Genomic DNA, 20,408 nt, shown 5'->3' on the forward strand with positions numbered 1-20,408 from the left:
TATTTAAAATTGCTTTGACTTTAAATAGCTTTACAGTTTTAAATAAAATAGTTATTTTAAAATAGTTTTAATTAAATGAACCTAGAAGTAGAGGATCTTTGATCTCAATACCTGATATATTTTTAAATAAATAGTTCTATATATACCTCTTGATCTTTTTGGTGATGAAGTGCACAAAAACTTAATAGATTTTTTTTTTTTTAAGCTGAAACCAACAGTTGCCTCTTTAGGAATAAACGTAACATCCTGAAACACTCAATGCAAAGTTACATAAACCCAAAATATGTTCTAACTACATAGTCATTATAATTACATATTTTAACTGAATGCATGCTTTTTAATTACTTTGTGAGTAAATCACCAAAACCGAAAACTAAGATTCTCTTAAAAAAACCCCTAAATAAATAAACAAACAAACTCAGACTTGAAGTAATAAACTGAACCAGTCAGTAACATTTTAAAATATAGAAGTGTCTTTCCCTTTCTCCTTTAGATTAGTCCCAGCATTATAATACTCTGAGGACAAACAACAAAAATTATACCAAACTACCGTACTCAAGTTTCAGTCTGAAAGCAAAGGTTTTCATTAATTTGGGCATTTTACATTTGCTACTTTAATATAAAGCTGCACAGGAGGCTCCCTAATGTATAAATAAACTAAGCCTCAGCAGTGAAAACAAAAAGAGAAACCATACATACAATTTATTCTGGAAAAAAACGTGATTTTAACTTTCACTTTAAAAACTCGTTAAGTAGAACAGTGCGTTAGGAACAATCAAGCTCACTAGAGGGACAATTCGCTTGCAAATGTCAGAAAGCATGATCATTTAATGCTATAATTCTAAGCAATATCTTGATGATTTCATTTCATAGTATTTTACGAAATAATATTCTAAACCTGAACACATTGCATCATACAACGTTAGCAAGCAGGAAATCATGGAGTGGAGTGAAGTGGACCCCTCAAAAATGCTGTTTCCTGAGGTGTAAAGGAATCCCTCCGCACGAACACCTTCAGCAGGGCTAGGCTGTTACACTCTGCACAAGAACAGTTGCCCTGTTTTGACCAGAGTGTGGGCCAAAGGCCTGTGTGTCTAATTCTCACCTTCACAGTCACGTCAGTGTTCCTCTCACATACCACAAAGGGAGGGCTGAGCACCAAGTGATAGAAATACCCATTTAAAATGACTCTTTGTACCGATTTAAATTTGTTTGTATAGCTGATAGAAAAAGAATAGATTTTACAATACAGGTCTTGGAACCACAGGGCAAACAGATGCAAATGTGCTTCATCTGCTGGAATGAGCACCCTGGACTACTAAAATGCCGCGGACCTGCAGCGAGCCTCTGAATCTCTTCTGTTGGATCAGTCCCACTTTACACAAGCATTCACTCACCAAGAGAGGCTGCAGCCACACAGTTCAGTGATCCTGTGCACTCATCTGGGAAGAACCAGACATGAGCCCTAATTGCAATAAATATTCACAGACAAAGGCAAGGATCATTATTCCCCATTTATGGAGGAGAAACCGAGGCACAAAGTGATTACTGCAAGTCAGTGACATAGCTGGACAGAAAACCCAGTTAGCCCCACACCTGCTACCAGGTGCTTTAAAATTGGCCAAAGCCACTTTACTATTTAACACAAATAATTTACTAAACATCTTATTTTTGTTTCTGTGTTTAAGTGAGACCAATGATTTCTTTTTTAAACTTCCATTTCTAAAACAGCCCCCACAATACTAGAAGTAAAGTTCCAGGAAATTTAGTGAAATCTGCCAGCAGATTTATCCCACTCGTGATATTCACCGTAAGCTAAGAGATACAGGGTCAGCCTGTTAATCACAAATGAGGGCTCCGTGAATGCTGCTGCATGCTTCTCACTCCACCCAAATTATTACATGGCTCACCAGGAGAATTAAAATGGAGAAAAATAGTAAGACTTAGAAGAAAAATAATGTTTCCATAAAACACAGACTTATTGCATGATAGCTGGAGGCAACACCTTTGCACAAACAGCTGTAAATTAAAGCTGTCCTTTAACTAAGCTTCCAGATTGCTTACACAGTGTGTGGCAATGAGAGAGCATACAGAAGACAGTTAATTTTCTTCTTTCTTCTTCACTTGCCCAAGCTGTTGAAAAGCTACTCGCTTGCTCTCAAAAGGGTGAGGAGAATAACTTTATTCTCAAATACCACACTGCTACAGCTTAAGATGTGAACAGTTTGCCACCTGATTGCTAAACTAGAATTTTCTTGATTTCTAAGTAAACGTGTAAGTACGTCATCAAATACACATCAACTGCAGGTGGCAAGCGTCAGAGAACTTGAAATCACAATTTTTTTCTACACTCTCCAGTAACCATTGGCGAGTTCTCAATGTGCTGTCTCCGTTCATGTCAGCTATGAGAAGGCTATCCAGTGTTTAAGTTCTTCCATACGCCGCAGTATCTGGGTATAATAGAAATCCATGTTGGCTGCAAAATCAGTGCACACGGGGGATTCCATGTCACCAAAGGTGCAGTACAATGCAGTTCCTCCAATGCTAAGGAAAACAGTTGCTATGCACAGCAGGATCAGCAAAATACAGGAGCCACCAGCTACTTCATCTGTGAATGTAAGAGCAGAAAGGGTGACAAAGGATGATATACAAAGCAGTATGAATGCGTGTGAGAAAATCTGAGATAGGTTTTTACCATGAATGGGTCGGGAGGTAAACACACTTAATAATGCTCACCGTGTCAAAGCGACCGCAATGCATACCAGGAACTGTACGTTTCTCCACCCATTTTTTTCAGAAACCTAAATAATTATATATAGCCTCATTTCTGCAACCTGTGTACCTCTCCTGGCTGGTATCCCTTGCGGAGTTGTTCCGCACTGAAGCAAAATACGCTTAACTATGAGAAAGTCACAAAACCAAAGTCCTCCTTCATGGAAATAGCTGATATGAGATGAAAGCTTTGAAACTAAACCAAAAGGAAACATTCTTGCTTCATTTGTACCAACGCTGACTGCGCTACCATGAACTGTTTGTGTTTACTCTCACATTTTGACTGTACGGCTAGAGACAAAACCTTCGGGGTAGGCTGATGTGAAGGGTTATTTACATCTGTTCTTCTGTGGTAACTCTGCACAATTATTTATTCCAGAGTAAAAGCAATAAAGAGGTTGCAGAGGTGCTGCTACATCCTCACAAACTTGCTTGTCCTTGGTAACTTGTACGCATGAACACCTGCATCTTCTGCCAGATTGAACAGGCTCTAAGAAAATTTCTGAACTCCCTTCACTCTATATCAGGGAGAAGAAACAAGGGAAAGAAAGAAAAAAAGAAGCAGCATTCAAGCACTTCTTCATGTGTTTGAAATCAAATGTGATAACAACAACAACAACTACCCCAACTTTCCTTTTGAATCACTAAATCCTTGCAAAAACATCATAGAAGAAACTCTAATTTAAGTTTTATTTAAAACATAAGTTGTTTTAAAATAATTTCAAGAAAAAGATGAGATAAGCTCCCTTTTGGGCAGTGAATGGATTTTCTTTTCAGAGTATGAGACACACTTAATACACTTTTAAGCACTAAAGACCTCCATTAATACCATTTAGTGTCTGGCACACATGATAGATATAGAAAGTACTATCATTACTAACCAAAAGTATTTTTCTTAACATCTCTTTAGATTGAATAACAGAGATTTTAAACTCCAAGAAAAGCACAACAACATAATATATTGTATTTCTTATGAGGCTATTTAGCCCATCAAAAAGGCAGTAAGGTGCTTAGCCAAATTTAATGACAGCTAGCAAATACATATGAATGTTTAATTACGAAGCAAGGTCAAAATCTGACACCCTCCAACCCCATGGTCTACTAGAAAGGGTTGGAAAGCTAGCCGTGGACAAAGCGCAACAGACTTGTTTCTTTTGTATCCCTCTTTACCTACATGGATTAGATTCAGGGAGAAAGCCTACACCTCCCACCCCAAAGCTCTAAACATTAACAAAAAGACATCCGTCAGCTGTCACTTGCAAATATTTCAGCCAGAGGAAAAATCCTGTGGCTTCAGTCTCAACCAGGCTTTAAAACAGAAGTGTACTTACTGTATCCTTCTGCTGTAGCCTTGTTGCCCAAACCTGGTGTAGATCAATCACCTTCACTTATTACCTGATGAAGACTTTGTACATTCTGTACAATGAATGTCCACTTTGCTCTTATGAACAAAAAGATCAACATCGTTTGCACCCCAAGAGTGCAACCCAGGAATTAACAGCTTTAGATTACCTTGATCCAACGTGTCTTCCATTTCTTGGAATCGCACTCTTCTCTTTGTTTGCCTTTGCTGGACTTGAGCAATTGTTTTTCCTTCCCTGTCATCTCTCTTCTTTAGTATAGACACCAATCCTTCTGCTGGGGCAATCTATCAGGAAAGACAGTGAATGGCAGAAAAGATGTGAGAAATCCAAGCATGAGATCTATTTAACAATGGCTTTAAGAGGAAATGAGCCAAACAGTTAAAAAATAGTGTCCACTCTACTCTTCATAAACATTGCAGCACTTGTGAAACCTCCTTCTGGAATATGTCAACTCCTTAACATGCAGGGCAGCTGCAGTATCATTCTGCTGCCTGCTTACACTATTTGCCCTTAATTGCTATCAAAGGTAAACACACACACATTTACTGCTTGGATCACACTTTGTATTCACTCAACAGCTCCTCTGTAAATTCATGTTATTCAATCACATGGGTTGGGGCAGTGGTGAGGAGGGTTCGCATCAGGAACACCACCATCAGAGGACAGTAAGAAGTCAAGGGCATGCTGCTGCTGCCTCTCCAAAGATATAATCCTGCAGAGACTATCAAGTATTTGTTGTGAGACTAATTTTCCAGTATTGCATTTGGTTCCCCAGGGTGGACAACAAGCTACAGTGGGGCCACAAAACCAAAGACAAATAACAAAAAAAGAAAAAGAAAGGGAAAAAGAAAGCTTCAGTGCTCTGGATAGATTCCAGCTCCACATTATAATAAGCTCTCTGGATATAGCAGCAGTTCAAAAATCCTTCCCTACAGGGCTGGTCACTCAAACAGCTTGCACAAACGGTGATACAGTCAACAAGTCAATAAACAGTAACTTCTCTTTCCTTTGCTACAGCATTTGACTTAGCTGCAAGAGTATATGCTAAGCCATGCTAGGGTGTTACAGCAGCCTGAGCCGTCTGTTATTTCTTACTTATTAGAGAAATTAAAGTAGGGGAAGTATCAGGAGAAAAATGCTTTCCTAAGGAAGTAGTTCCCAGTGTGCTACATATAAACAAATTAAAATAGGAAGCATATTTAGATGTGCCCTTCTTTAGCTTGAGATCACCTTTACCTGAAAAAAAGTCTTAGTCATCTCTTCATAAATCTGAGTAGCACTTTCTAAAACTTATTCTGTAGATCAGCAATACCATTTATTAAACTGAAAAGTAATCTGTATACATTTGTGCTACAGATAAGAAAAACACATCACATTTGCAACTGAGATTGCAACTCATCTATGTAGGAGATGACCCCAAATGCCTGTAATTTTCATAAAAACTCAAAGTGGAAAAAAAGCAACTTTCGGGATAATACTGTAGTTGCAGAAAACCGACTGCTTAACTCTCCCCACGATCTAATCAAGTTAGAAGACCATATGTAAAAACTCATCTGCATTGCAATTACAAGAGCTGTAGAATAACAGAAAACAAGCGACTTCATAACTTTTGCCCCTAAACTCGCTTCATGCTACAAGCTTACATAATGCATCGATAAATGCTGTAATTAGAGAGATGGTGCATTGAACACAGCAAAACGCAGAGCACAATCCAATAAGCACTGTACCAACCACGGCATTGGTGTTTGTGACATTTTAACTGGCAAATGTGGCAATTACATTTGCAGGTCTCCCGTCTGGCAGCATCTTATAGCCCTCAACTGGACAAATAACGTTGCCCTGAACAACTCACATAGATCGTCACTGTGGGTATATGCCTAATGATTTTTCCCTGAATTACAACTGAGAGGATAAGATTGATCTCTGCCATAATTCCTCTTGATATTCACTTTCCCTTTTCATTATCTGCTCAAGAGCTTGAATGGATTATTTAATGGAACAATGCAATGAAGTACTTGCAAAGTAGTGAAAGTGTTGTGGTAGAAAGAAATTGTTTAAGCCAACATACGGAGTCAACTATTTGTCACAAATGAACCAGAAATAATAGCCCACAAGTGTCTCATCACAACAGACAAGTGCACTGGGGTGAAGCTTCTACTGGTAATGTTAAATTAGCCTTGTAGAACTGCCATGAAACTTTATCAGGCCAGACAGAAAATCAGCACTTTGCTTCCTTGTTGTGACAAGGACGGGGCATCACATAGGAGTGCATTAATTTGACTTATTTATTTGGGTGGGTGGAGATGAAATTATGTCCTTTAAAAAAGTAGATTATTTTAAGCTTCTGTGTACGACATTGCTTTCATAAAGAGGATCAATGGCTCCTCCTGTACCACCCACGCAGCAGGCTAGCTGCTGCCTGGCACGCGTGTTCGCCAGTGGCTTGGACTGCACTTGGCGGGAATGTTACCCAAGGACAGCGGGGCGTTCTTACTCGTCTGCCCTAAGATGAGTATGTGGTGGTCTGTTCTGCAAGCAGTCATTTCAAAACGAGACACTCCATTCTGTCTGTTGGCTCCTGATAATTTTTGAATGACTGTGCCACAAGCTCTGTCTTCCCCAAGCTTAAAACCAGAGGGCTATCTGTGACAGGATTAGGTGGAAATGTGTTTCAGTGATTAGAGTTACGTAAAAGGCTTGCAAAGGAAAGTCTTGCTACAATGAGGTTCACTTACTTTCCCCGTCAGCCTACATGGCCATGTTTCAGGGTTTACTTCTAAATATTTAAAGAACTAATCAACACAGCACAGGTTTCTGTACTCTGAACATCACCCTTTGCTTGAAAAAAGGGAGCAAGTGCTTTTTATTTTGCAATAAAATCCTGTGGCTAGTGTTATTTTCCTGTCCCAACAAAAACCACAGACGGTATTTTTAAGAATGACCCTTTACATGATAGGTAATTCATACGTAGAATATTTCATCTGCCTTTGAATTTCATGAGTCACATAATTTAAGTTATTTGTTTTGTTCTGCAAAGGACCTACAAAGCTATGCCTCCTAATCAGGATACAGTTTATTGTTAAAATACAAATCCAGATATATGGAATTCTGCATAAAGCAATATTTACACCTTCTTTTCTACCATATTTTCAACTGCAGCTCAAAAGTATTTAATGCCGACATCACCACATTTTATTTTTCTTATTTTCAGTCATAAAAACATCCTTACTGTAAGTAAGATTGTCATGTCAGAATAGGGTCCATCTTGCTACAAATAAAATCTCATTCAATTAAAACACTTGTATTTTTCTACCATACCTTTCATTTAGAAAGATTTCAAAGCAATATACAAACTGATTGTGTTAGATAGATCTCCCATAAATTAAACATCCAAGGAGAGGGACTTAACTGCCATGCAAGACTTGAAGTTTTCCATCCCAGTCTGTAGGAGGCAGGGGGAATTTAAAAAGGCAGAATACATGATTTAAATTGGAAGTTAATGAGGGAACTGTGGTTAATTCTGTTGACCACAAATCAAGCAGAGGCTTGACTAGAACCACAGAAGGGAAAATGTTGGCCTGCACCAGGCTGCGCTGCAAACAGCTCTGTGTTACATAAAAGCTGCATAAAGGACCCTATGGAGGCATCCAACATTTTCTTAATTCTAAGCTAGATAATTAACGAAAGATGCTCTTGGAACACCTGCGTAACTCAGCTTACTCATGCAGCTCTGCTGGCCTTCCCAAAATCTTTTATAATTCCTCTAACAGGAACTGAAAATGGTATACAGGTATGCGGTGGCATTTTGACACACAGTTAAAAAGGAAAGCAGCAATGACTGCTGGTTCAGTGAAACTCTGTTAAATATTTTAGCTTTCATCTTTTTACCACTATTAATACAAAGTGATTCCGCTTTACAAAGTGATTCCGCTTCACAGAAGTGTTTTACATTTTTTTGGATAAAGTTTAATATCCTGGCTGCAAAATAAGAAAAAATTAGCTCTAATTAAACTACCTGTCTCTTCTCTGTTTAAAACAGCATTTGCTAATAAAATACTAAAAAAATTTCTTACATTATGCATATTTTCACCAAATATGATGTATATATATATTATAAACATATTAGACAAAAACTATGAAAATAAGGTCCTGTACTTCAAGCTCTTAGAGAAAATAGGTTAAACTTGACTACTGGAATAATTCGTATCATACAGAAGTAAATAAAACCCCCAAAACCAGGGGCCCTGCAAATTGGGATTTAGCAAGAAAAGTTCATTGTATAAGTATTTTGGTCTGAATGCAGAGAACTACTCAAGGAGGGGTTTTGTTTGTGTATTCTTCTGTGGGCTGTATTCCTGATTCAGTTACTTGGCAAAGGCCTACAATTTTATTTCTAGCAATACCAGATTTTTTTAAAGTGAGAATCCGTAACTATGACAAACGGACAAAAAGCAAGACTGCCCCGGGTTAAGCTACAAGCCGCAAACCCCTTCTCTAATAAAATAAGTTTTGAATACTTTGACTTTGAACAGGAGCTAACTTAGCAGATCCAGTGCTCACACCAGAGCATCAGCCTCTATAACTGTTTTTCTGCTGATACGCTTGCTCTGCGAGTACTGGGGCTCCTTTATACAGCCACAAATAGCTCAGACTCTGTAAGCACCTCATACAGAAGCATAATTCTTGCAAACTCGGAACTACAGGACCCAAGCCACACAAAAGAACAGAGGATCTCAACAAGGCATTGTCTCCTGACCTAGTACAGATACGTGGGGACTTCATTTCTGCAATCAAATCAGCTGCTAGTCAGCACATACTCAGTACTTTTTAAAAGTCCTGGTGTACAAACAGTGCCAACCAAACATTATTACCTTATGTTGTGGTAGAATCTCACTATCTTTGCTGAAAGAAATTTCAGATTATAATTTTCAAATAAGGAAAAACATTAAGATTTTACTTGTTTCCCTAATTGTCACTCAGATTAAAAGCTTATGCTATAAACTTTTATTTCATATGGCAAAATGCAACTTACGTTATTGAGGTTACAATTTGTTTGACTGTTGGCGTGTCATTTCATTCTCACAGAAATGACAGCAAAGAGAGCTAAGAGAAGGTTATACACTTATGATATCTGTTGCTGCCAACAGCTGACTGTGCTTCAAAGCTCTTTGTTAGCTGTATGAATCTAGTTTCTATAAAATTACAGAGATTTTCCATCATTTGCATGGTCATGCACGGTTTGTACTAGTGAAGAAACATCCAGTATAAGGGACTGTGCAATATGTAAAGTACTACTGTTTTGCAATTATTTAAAGCCAGAGTCCGAATTTAGTGGACTTTCACTCTTGTAATTAGTTATTGTAAATGGTAGACTAAAAGTAAGTGACATAAAGGATCTAAGTTAGAGAACTACATGAGATGATTCTTTGATCTTAATATGGGGTCAAAAAAACCTTACTAACTGTAAATACACACACAAGTACTTGACCTTCCCCATTTTCAATAAATTAATATTACACCTCCATTGAAGAATATTAATGGAAGTTTGTCCTACCATACGGTTTTTGTACCTAGGTTATGTCAAAATAATCTTTACTTTTGCCTTCCATTCTAACTTATTTGTGGCAATTTTGGAAATACTCACTTCGTGACAAGTTTTATCACAGTCAAATTGATTTTTTTTTTTTTTATGGTCACACTGGTACATTTCATGTAATTAATTTAATTTCATTCATGTCACTACCAATGCATTTGCTAGATATTTCTCTCACAACTACTGTATGAAAACACTGTTGTCTTATTAGAGGGCCACAGCCTGAACAACGCAACTTCAAAGGCATCAGTAAAGGAAGAAATGTTATGGCTGGGTGCAAAGATCAGTCTGCTTGTCAAAACATCAGTGGAGTCTTATTTTAGGACTGAAACAAAATCAGTGAAAGCAAGCTAACAGTGCTGCTTTCTCAGGGGTGCCAAACCCTTTGAATTCTTGGTGTCTTCCAGGGAAGCTGTAGGTGCTCACCACTTCTGAAAAGCAACCACTAGGCTAGCGATAGGTGGTAAGATTGGAAAAACAAAATATAAGTGTATAACGAAACAATACAAGCTGCTGTGCTGTCCTTAACTCACCCTGCTGCACCTAGAAATTTCAGGTATTGCAAAACAGCCACAGATGCTGCATATTACAAATTTTAATTGGTACTGAGATTAATTCTGTTCTCCCTGATTCAAACTTCCTGCCTCACACACAACTCGGGCCTCTCACTAAGAGTGACTCAAAAAGACTCCCACCAGTGCCAGCCAACATTATGCCCTATATGGCCAGAAAAAGTACTACAGAAAGACTCAAGGCACTTTTTCCTCTCCAGAGACTCAACTGGCCATCAGCATACTGGCAGTCCCACGATTCGGACAGCAAACTAGAAATGAAAATAAATTCCCTGTAAAGCATCATCATCGGTCACTGGGCCAATCAATGCAAGCATAATTTTTCTAACAGTATCAATAGCCTCTCAAATTCAAATGGCGCAAACATAGCAAGTTAAAAACAGTTGCAATAGGATTAATTTAGGATTTTTCTACATGAAATAGAACAGTCTCTCCTGTAGCTTAAAATGCTGAACTTTAAGTGTGCTCAAAAGAATTCTGATCCTGAGGGATGATATTTAAATTACTCTTCTGTTATACATGTACATGGGCTTAGCACAGACTGTCAACAAAATGCTCTTTTTCAAAAGCATCCTTTAAGTGAACATAAACCAATGGATTTAGTGCAAAAGTTTGACTGCATATATGAACATGTATGTGGGCTTCCACATCTGCGTGTTGTCAAGAGCTTGTGTACAAGGCCCTTGGTCCTGGTATGTGGCATGCTTCCTGACATCCCACAGAAAGACAAGGTGTTTTAGGGAGAGGTCAGGATGAATGATCTTGGAAAGGAGGTAAGAAGCGCTCTAGGTGGGAAGAAAACCCAAAATGATGTCTCCAGCTCTGGGGATTTTGTCAAACACGTAATAACATCAGCATGGATCCCCAGTATTTAGCTTCTGCTTGGCTACTGTCCTTGAGTGATCGTGGGTTCTTGGCCTCTGTGCATTAGCTTCTGATCTATAGAGAAGTACCGTTACTTTATTGCCAAAGGACGTTGCGTTGTAAAATGCATTAAAATTAGAGATGAACTATGAAGATACCTTTTTTACAAGTCTTCTCCCTCCAGCATCTAGAATCACATCACTTCACAATAATCTCATTTTGTCATTTAAAGAAAAAGCTTTTAAGGTCCCATGGTTGCAAATACACCAAACCCAGAAGCCAAATAAAGCAAAGATGTCATCATACGCTCTCCAAAATACTCCCAAAGCAATAAATCTGTATTTTCAGAAGAGCAATTCAGCTTACGAAGCACTCATCCTTCTTGTGGCCTATCAGCAGTGCTTCAGAAAGGTGGTTTCAGGTTTAGAAGTTCTTTCTTAGTTTCCGTTGAATAAGAAAACTGCCTAAACTGAGCAAAATTAGAAGCCCGTACATTCAAATACAGAGTTTATTACCTGTGTAGTTCTCACCTATACAGAATAGGCACAGAAAGGCAAATTCTATTCTATGAATAGAAATGAACCACATGTTATATCATAGGCATTATGTAGATCTCTGATGTGAAAATGTGATTTAAAAGGAATTGTCAGGCCATCTCCTAACAGCCTCTGTAAGGATAAAAAACCCCAAACTGTTCACGTTTATATGTAAAAATCAATCTAATTTTTAGAAACACAGAGCACTGCTGATCAAGAAGGAGGCAAACAGGCAAAAAGAAACTTTTTTCTGAATTAAATCAGAACAATTAATTAAGTATGGATTTCTTTTCAGATTAAAAAGAGTGACATATGAAGGAATATTTAACAAATTTCGAAGCTGGCAATATCTAAAATATTTTGAGATAAACATGGAAGATTTTATAGGATTCATGGTATTTACCTCAGCAATCTCTATCCTTCTTGCAAGTTCATCGAGAGAAGAAAAGCTGTCATCTAGTGATAAAGCTTCCAGTGAGTTGCAAGATGCTCGTTCAGGTGAAATATCTGGAACAGTGTCAAGGTCCTCTTGGTTTGCTAAGTTTGCAAATGATTCTTCAGTGTCTATTATGTTACCATTTAAAAATCTGATAAATAAATCTTCTTCTTCTTCATTATTTACTTTCTCCTCCTGTCCTGCTGTTCTCTGTATTTCCTTGCACACTTGTGAATGGGCAGTACCCTCATGCTCAGACATGTTATTACACCCAGAGTATGCATTTGACGCAGTTCTGTCCCACGAAGATTTTTCATCGTCATCATCATCAGGCTGTTTCTGTTGCTGCTTTAAATCACTACTCCCAAGCTGGCCACTAGGAATTTCTGAAGAGCCAGCAGCATGTTTTGATCTGAGCAGATTTCTATCAGCTTGCACATCTTTATCAGTGGGAACCAAATCAGCAGGCATATAATCAGCATCTGTTAAAACCAAAGCATCTACCATTTGCTCAACAGGGAGCTTCACTCCAGGCTCCCCAGCTGCACATGCTATTTTTTCTGCATCCTTAGAGAGCTGTCTGTCTCTCTGCTGCAAACTGTTATCTGTACCGGCATCCCCAGATGATAAACAGCCCGAAGAAGGCCTGCCCACTGTCCCTGTGGAGTGGGTGTGTGGCTCCAATGTTGATTCAGCACTGCAGTGCTGCTCCTCCATGTGGTCCTTTCCCGCAGCTACCCAAAGGCTTGCTGCCTCTGTCTGTGTCTCAGTTTTGTTTTCACCTGGAGAACCAGTGCTCAGCTGCTTATCCTCTTTCTTTGGTCCACTGCCAGGACAAGTTTCAGTACCTAAGTGCAACAGGAAAAACAGTTCCAGTGTTTTTAAATGATTCAAAGCATCAGCCCAGCGGGGAAAGAGTATACTGTGATTTGATAACGTTGTAACCTAATGCTTTAAAATGCACTCCCATAACGGGTAGGTATTTTATGCCCCAGTCAGAATGAAAGTTTTGTTAGTAGTCTGAAAACCTGACTCCTGACTCAGTAAAGTATTTGCACACATTCTTACAGGCAAAGCACATGCTCTAGTGCCCTCCTGAAAAGAGTTACTCCCATACTTCAAGCACAATATGTATGTAAGTATCTTTCCTAACAGCCACATTTCTTCTAAAGCATATTTTATATGAGTGCATCTCTCATGGAGGCCTGGAGTTCAGACAAATGCACTTAACTACAGAAAACTGTATTTTGATGCTAGTGTATCTATCACAAAGGGAACTATCTGCATTTCCTTTAAAGAAGTTGAAATACTAATTTAATAGATTTTAAATTCAATTATTTAAGTGGGTAACTAGCTCCTTTGGTTAATGCTAAGTTAAATATCCAATTACAATATTTTACATAATGGGCTGCATGAAAAGATGTTGCTTTTTGGATACGTAAGTTAGTTTACATATTAAAAAAGCAACTAGATGCAGCTTATTTCTGTATTCACATTTTCAATACAAATGAAAACTGATTCTTCTTATCTGAAATTTCAGAGAGAAACAAAGGGAATTCTTACATACTGTGAATTCACCTACTATTGGCATGATCTGCTGATGAAGGGGTAGATGGTTAACCCAAGCTGTCAATAAAATTATTAGACATTATAAGAAGCTCAAAGCCAAATCTCCCCTTTTAGGCTTCCAAAGAGAGAAAGGGGGTGTTTAGAATTAGAATACCAAAGCAAGCTAGCTATGACAGAAACTGTCTTTTATTCCATACTTTAATAAAAACCAAAGTTAAGACTATGTCATAGTAGGACTACTGTTACAGTAATAACCTCAAACAACAAATTAATACATCTAGAAAAGACTCGTTTGCATTTTTTGGTCATACAAAAAGCTGAAAGGTCTTATGAATAGACTAATGAAGAGATCAAACAATGCCCTTACTAATTGTATATGTTCTCACAAGAATGACTGAAGATCTCTATGCCAATCTTATCCTCCCTCACCTGTTAAAACCTCACTTAAAATCTGAGCAATTTCCTGAACTTGTTACATGAAACAGGGTCACATTCGTTACTCTTTAAAGAAATGTTTGCATTAATTCATTGTATTGAATGAGTGTATTAAATTCTAAACTATCCTCATTTTAAAGGATAATGAAATACAAAGTAGCACAGAAAAGACAGGACTGGAAATTGAAAAAGAGAATATTCAACCATCTTAAAATGCAGAAAAAAAAAATCTGAACAACATTAAAAGATAGAAAGGGTATAGGGAAACTAACTTCTGTAAAACACTGAGGGAAGAAATGAGTACGAGACAGGGACTTTTTGAAAATTAGACACAGATGAGTAGATAGCTCAAGGGATTTGTAACGGGATACTGAGCCCTTCACATATAGGTCATGAGTTCAAACACAGCCTGGATTATTGGTACAAGATTTTGTTACCATCTGTCAATTTTTCCTAGTGGATACATCCACATTACCACAGGCAGCTGCAATTGCAAGAATAATTAAATGGAATCAGAAATTAAACCAAATTCTTTACTGTGAAAGGTGGCCCTTGAGCTCAGCCCTCTGTTCCTAAGAAAGTAACAAATTATCCTAGCATTGTTGTCTAAACACAGGTGTACAGGAACTGAGATGTAATGATCATTGTTACATTCCACATCAAATTTTCAGCAGCTTTCAGTATTTTCTTTTCACCTTCTTTAAAACACCTGCTTTAGACAATCCATGCCCGCTATGGACTTAAGAGAAGACAAATACTTGAACACTTAATTAGGAAAGATGCTTTTTCCTACCAAGTTAAATGAAGACGTACCCATCAATGTGGCAGTAATTCCTTTCTGCCAGAAGTAGAACGAAGTGTCTACTGAAAATTTTCTAGCAACAAAAGCACTTATGGTAATTTAAGAAACCTTCTTCCCCCCAGAGTTACTTTAAAATTGACACTCGCTTTGTTCATCACAGAAACCAGTAGCCAGCACTGTCTTATCCTGTTAATTTAAGACAGCCTAGCAGAGAGACCTACAGCATTCTATCAGTGGAGAATTCACACTTCTCCACCTTTGTCCCTCTTCCCATTTAAAAACAAATCCCATATGACCTAAAAGAAAAGGGTTTTAATAAATTGATCATTTAATTAGAAAAGGTTTCATGAAACACATTAATTTGATTATCTTTAGTTAACACCACAGCTATTAAGGCCTTCAGTCAGAAACTGAGGAAATTAATGGATCTGGGATGTATCAATTCTCATCTTTTAACATACAAACATAGCTCTGAGAGCCCAGTTCTCTCTGTTGCTAGACTCAAAAGAGAAAGTCTGCCAGAAAGGAAGATGCAGCAGAATAGACCATGCATAACCCTTGCTCAGAAGGGCAGAAAACTAATCCAGCAATTCTCCCAGGAATCTTGACTAGCCAACTTCTTATAAAGCTGTTTCTTGGTCACTGTATCCCCAGGAGAGAGGAACTGTGAATTCTTTGGATTGACTGCTACATAGGCTCAAACTATGTTCCCAAATACCTGCAATAAGTCAGTGGAATAATTTTTGCTTTAGATTAGTAAGGAAGTGTGATTTTACTTCAAAGATGCTACCATAGTACAGTGTGCAACAATCTCTACAATGTAATATATATAATTCTACGTATAAGCTAATACTTCTTATTGATAACTGCTAGATAAATTCTTATTTCTGGCATATGAATTCACATGAAGGACAGTCTTCAAGCCACTTGAGAATTTCCTTTTCCTGTCTTACTGTAAGTCAGACTTCTACTACGAGCAGCTAAGCGAGTTAAGTAGTTCTTGCAGATTGACAGATACATGTCTAAGAGAAGAAGAAAAAGTTTACACATTTGCTTCTAATTTTTCATGATGTATAGGAAAAAAATCCCACCCAAAAAGCAGAAGCAAGCACTCTATGTTTCCAATGAGAAGGCCCATGCGTTTAGCTAATACTGAACGTGTTAGTTTAAATATTAGGAACCGTATGGTTGTTGTAGTACAGGATTCTGCTGGGGTTCAGGCAAAAATCAAATGGCCATATTGTTTCTAGTCCTGAGCTAGATCACTCAGCCACAGCTCGAATATTTTTTGCACAGCACTGAGCAGTGTAATCTAATTCAGAGCTATGGATCACCTTTGTCCAAATTCTATATTAATTCCTACCGATGCCTTCCCTACCCAAAACTTTCCAACTGCAACAAAAACACTCAGCCCTGTGCCGCCGACGCATGGACTCTGAGTGGCAGTGGTAGCAGCAGCAGCTAATTGACCACGCGCTGCCTTAACAGATGAAGACACCTGTCAGGGTGAGAAGTCATTGCTTCCTCAAGAACGTGCTAATCCTGTGAAAAGCATCTTTTGCAAATCTTAAGCATTTAAACTTGAGTTAGGCTTGAAATATTCGTATCTTTGTACTGAAAAAGTATTTAGCACTGCTGGAAAACTCTCAGCAGAACTGCTTTCTATTGGATGACATAGCTTTATTAAGTTACAAATTTTTCACAGGAGCCCAAAGATTTTGATGACATTTTGACAAGAGCTACACTAAGAGAAAAGCATGAAAAAAAATCCATTTATGCCATTAATTACTTCCACATTAAATTTAACATGTCTAGATGTTGTACTACAGTATTTTAACATGGGCACAAAATGCTCCTTAATGCAGAAGTTTCAAATGTTCAGAAATTCTGCTCTCCAGAAAGCTTTTGTTCCCACTTGGAATAAAAACAATGGAAAAATTAAAAGTGCCTAATTTTTTCCATGGGAATTTCAACCATCCAAAAATAAAAAGCATTTGGTTCTTTTGATCTGCTTTCTGAGCTGTAGAACATGTTTGTTTTGTGTTTTCAATGTTTTGTGCTTAGTTAGGTTACAGGAACAAAGCAGAGAAAAAGCAGTACAGGGATCACAGTAAAAGAGGACAAAGATGAGAAGGATTCACACAAGTAGAGAGCTGTGACTCTGTATCTTTGTTAATTCTCCTGAACATCCTGGCTTGGATACCCACTCATAGGACAGTTTAGGTTGAAAGAGACCTGCTGAGGTCCTTAGGCCAACCCTGATCTTGTAAGAAATCCTAGCTAATCTTGAGGAAAGGTACTCAGTTTAGGACAATTTTGGCTACTGGAACGTGGCAAAAAGAACCTTTTTGCTCAAAGAAGAGAGAAAGCACAGCCTGGTAGTCTACTGATGCTCTTTCTCCCTCTGTCTTCATTTTAACAATTCATTGATTTGTAGATGTTTCATAAGAACCCAATGATTCTAACAAATTAAACAAAGCAGCCACTGCCCCAAGGCAGAAGGGAAATAAAGCTGACATAAAAGTGTGTCCTGAAAAAAATTAACTGAAGAACATTTTCCTCTTCAAGATCCCCCAAAAGTTTCCTAATTTTCTGTGCTGTTACAGAAAAAATGTGATTCAAAAATCAGTATATTGTGTGTAATTTAAAATAGTTATTAATACTGTTGCTATACCGAACTGCCACAACTCAGAATATAAGGCAAACTGTGTGATGACAAATATTTTATACATACGAACTATATACCTTAGGTGCAGTTTTACGCAATTTTTAGCTTAGGCAGGCCGCTCTAAATGCATGCACATCTAAAAGACTTTTTTTGATGGAGGCTAGAATTACTTTAATTACAATTCTCAATATCAGTGAGTAATTAAAATTGCATAGTACCTCCATGGTGCAGTTGTGAAAAAAAATAAAATCTGCACAAATGGATGAACCTGTGGGAATCCAACAAATGCTGCAGCTTCAAATGAAATAACTTCATAGTATTTATAGGAATATGTCATTACTGTATAATATTTAAAACAAACATACGCACATGTACACCCACCCACACATACCTGATTTAAAAGCAGCAGCTTCTCTTTCCTTTACATTTTTTGATTCCATCAACTGAAGCGAAAAACCGCTTTCCCATGTATTTTCTGCAGCTACTAGCTGTAAAATATGATAGTATTTCCTGTAATTTTCAGAATTAAACAGGAACACTGTGACTTTTTGAGACATCCAAACTTCAAACTGTTTCTATACTAAACTGGAAAGATTATATCAAATAATATTAAAAATATAGTTATTAGCAATCTGAGACAAAGCCAAATTCAATTAAAAAGCTGCTTACCTTATTTTTGGATGTCTGTGGCCTGCATCAATAAAAAGAAGAACAAGTTACACAACTTAGTAGCAACATTCTTCGTGACAAATGCCATTATAATCTTACAAGCCTTTGCTCTGCTCTATTAGCACAGAACTTTTCTCACACTGAAACAGTGTCAGCATGCCAGCATACTTTCAAGCCCAGATCTGTACCATATGTGAATATCATCAGAAGACCAACTAGCCCAAACATTGTTCCACCTAATTGAGAAAGCAGTCAAAAGAAAATGTACTGCAAAGTATCAAGCTATCTAAATTCCTGTAAAACTTTATGCTTAGAAGGAACTCGACCAACTTTAAAAATCATGTAAGGCCTCTATTATTACTAGTATTAAAAATACTGATCACTATAACAGAGATAGAGGAATGTAAAAAACCCCACAAAACGTATTTCACTCTCCACAGGCTGTTTACACTGGGACACGTTTTCTGGGTATTGTAAGATACAGGAGCTCCCACTGATTCCACTGGGATCCACAGGTGCGACTCAGCACTGCTAACAGCCAGCAGAGATTCATGCACAATGTGTTTTATCATGCACAATCTGTCTCGCAGCCTTCATACAGCAATTAAGATAAAATGCTGAGCATTTTGTTTAAAACAACTGAAAAAAACAGTAGGAGAGACAAGAGGGAAAAGTACTGATGTTCATACTCCAACAAAAACTTTAAAAAATTGCATTGACTTTTGAATTTTACCTATTAAACTTCAAACAAGGGACCCTCACAACTATCTTTAAAGAATAAACGTCCAGTATGTAGCTGTAGACCTTGAGTATCAGAAAAAGTTATATTACTTTCAATTACAAAAGAAAAATGCTCACAGTTTCCAAGACCTGCATGTTATTAATTAAAACTTAAAGTATAATTCTAATTACAAAATAAATTGAGATTTAAAGCTTAGGGAAAAAAAATACATATATGAAACAATAAAAGCAAATAGGCTTTTGACTAGGGAGTTTGGAAGAGTAATATTAAACACAGAGAACTAATCATGGGAAATTACCACAAGCCTTAATTTTTATCAAATTGCAGCATTTCTCAGAACTGGGAGTGATGTTATGTAACTGAAATTTTGCCTTTTAAACTGAGGCTGTATAGAAGAATTAGAAGGAGAAAGCAGAGTTATTCTCAACAAGGTGGTGATCAAGGTGACAATAGGGAGGTGCTGCTAGTTGTAGCATATAAATCACAATAGACTTGAATCTCAATCTTTCTGTGGGCTTGCAAGGTCATGCGCAAGGCAACACAGGCTGAGGAGCCCTGCAGGCGCTCCGAGTGCAATTTCTCAGCAGCAGCAGGCTGTGGGTGTACACGCGCCATGACGGTGCTAGAGCTGCCGCCTCCTCCTGCAAAAGTGCAGGAGTACTCTTTCCAGGGGCTCCCTCCCAGATACATTCAGACTACAAATAAACAATCCCTGCTGGGGTTCTGGCAGCCAGCCTGGGTGTTTTCAAACTCCTGCATGGTCACCCAGAAGAAAAAAACGTGGAAGCCAAATCATACTCTCTATGGACAACAGGAGCATTTTTGCTTTTGTTAACCCACCGGAAGCCAATGCAAAGTATTAAAAAAAGTTCTCTCTCCCCATCTGATTGAGAGCACCTCCCCTGTCACAGTTTGGTCTTTTCACGGCCTTTGAATATGGTTAGTTCCCTTATTATCGTTGGCTGATCAGTTTTCAGTGGCAGCTGGTATAGGTTTTTCCAGCTGTCCCTTAAACTCAACGTCTAGTAGGTGGGACATCTACCCATGAAATAGCAGATCTTCTTCCTGATGGGTACAACCCCGTACGTGTTACTTCCCAGAACTGCACCCTCGGCACTGTGATATACTGATTCAGGAGGCTGATAGATCAGGCAAAGCAGGTACAAACTAAGATTCTGGATCTTTTCAGAATACCGTAGGGACCTACAGAATCACTGCTTCATAATGTTTACATGACCTATATGAAATCAACAGAAGATAACGAGAATGACTAAAAGCATTAGGGAATTGTCCTAAAATGCAGAAAATTTGGGAATAAAATCCTATAGGGTAGATGCGAGTGCTGGAGTCTGAGATGTTGGACAATTGCATTTAAAAACAACAATT

The 20,408-nt window shown here is 38.0% G+C and overlaps 1 protein-coding gene across 2 annotated transcripts in view; it reads right to left on the reverse strand.

The window, feature by feature from the left end:
* Positions 1–687: 687 nt before the first annotated feature.
* CNST (consortin, connexin sorting protein) overlaps positions 688–20,408 on the reverse strand; it is a 35,031-nt gene continuing 15,310 nt past the window's right edge. The window contains exons 6-11 of one of the 2 annotated variants that reach the window (XM_086482333.1): positions 18,281–18,302; positions 18,003–18,099; positions 12,105–12,985; positions 4,285–4,420; positions 2,894–2,968; positions 688–2,602 (exon numbers count right to left, since the gene is read on the reverse strand). In XM_086482333.1, coding sequence (XP_086338459.1) covers positions 2,403–2,602; positions 2,894–2,968; positions 4,285–4,420; positions 12,105–12,985; positions 18,003–18,099; positions 18,281–18,302 — 1,411 coding nt within the window. In that variant the 3' untranslated portion in view covers positions 688–2,402. Of the gene's footprint in view, positions 2,609–2,893; positions 2,969–4,284; positions 4,421–12,104; positions 12,986–18,002; positions 18,100–18,280; positions 18,303–20,408 lie in introns of both variants that reach the window. The other variant, XM_009950241.2, reaches the window with a different exon arrangement.

This window comes from Leptosomus discolor, chromosome 2, assembly GCF_034619465.1.
Source record: "Leptosomus discolor isolate bLepDis1 chromosome 2, bLepDis1.hap2, whole genome shotgun sequence".
Lineage (NCBI taxonomy): Eukaryota > Metazoa > Chordata > Aves > Leptosomiformes > Leptosomidae > Leptosomus > Leptosomus discolor.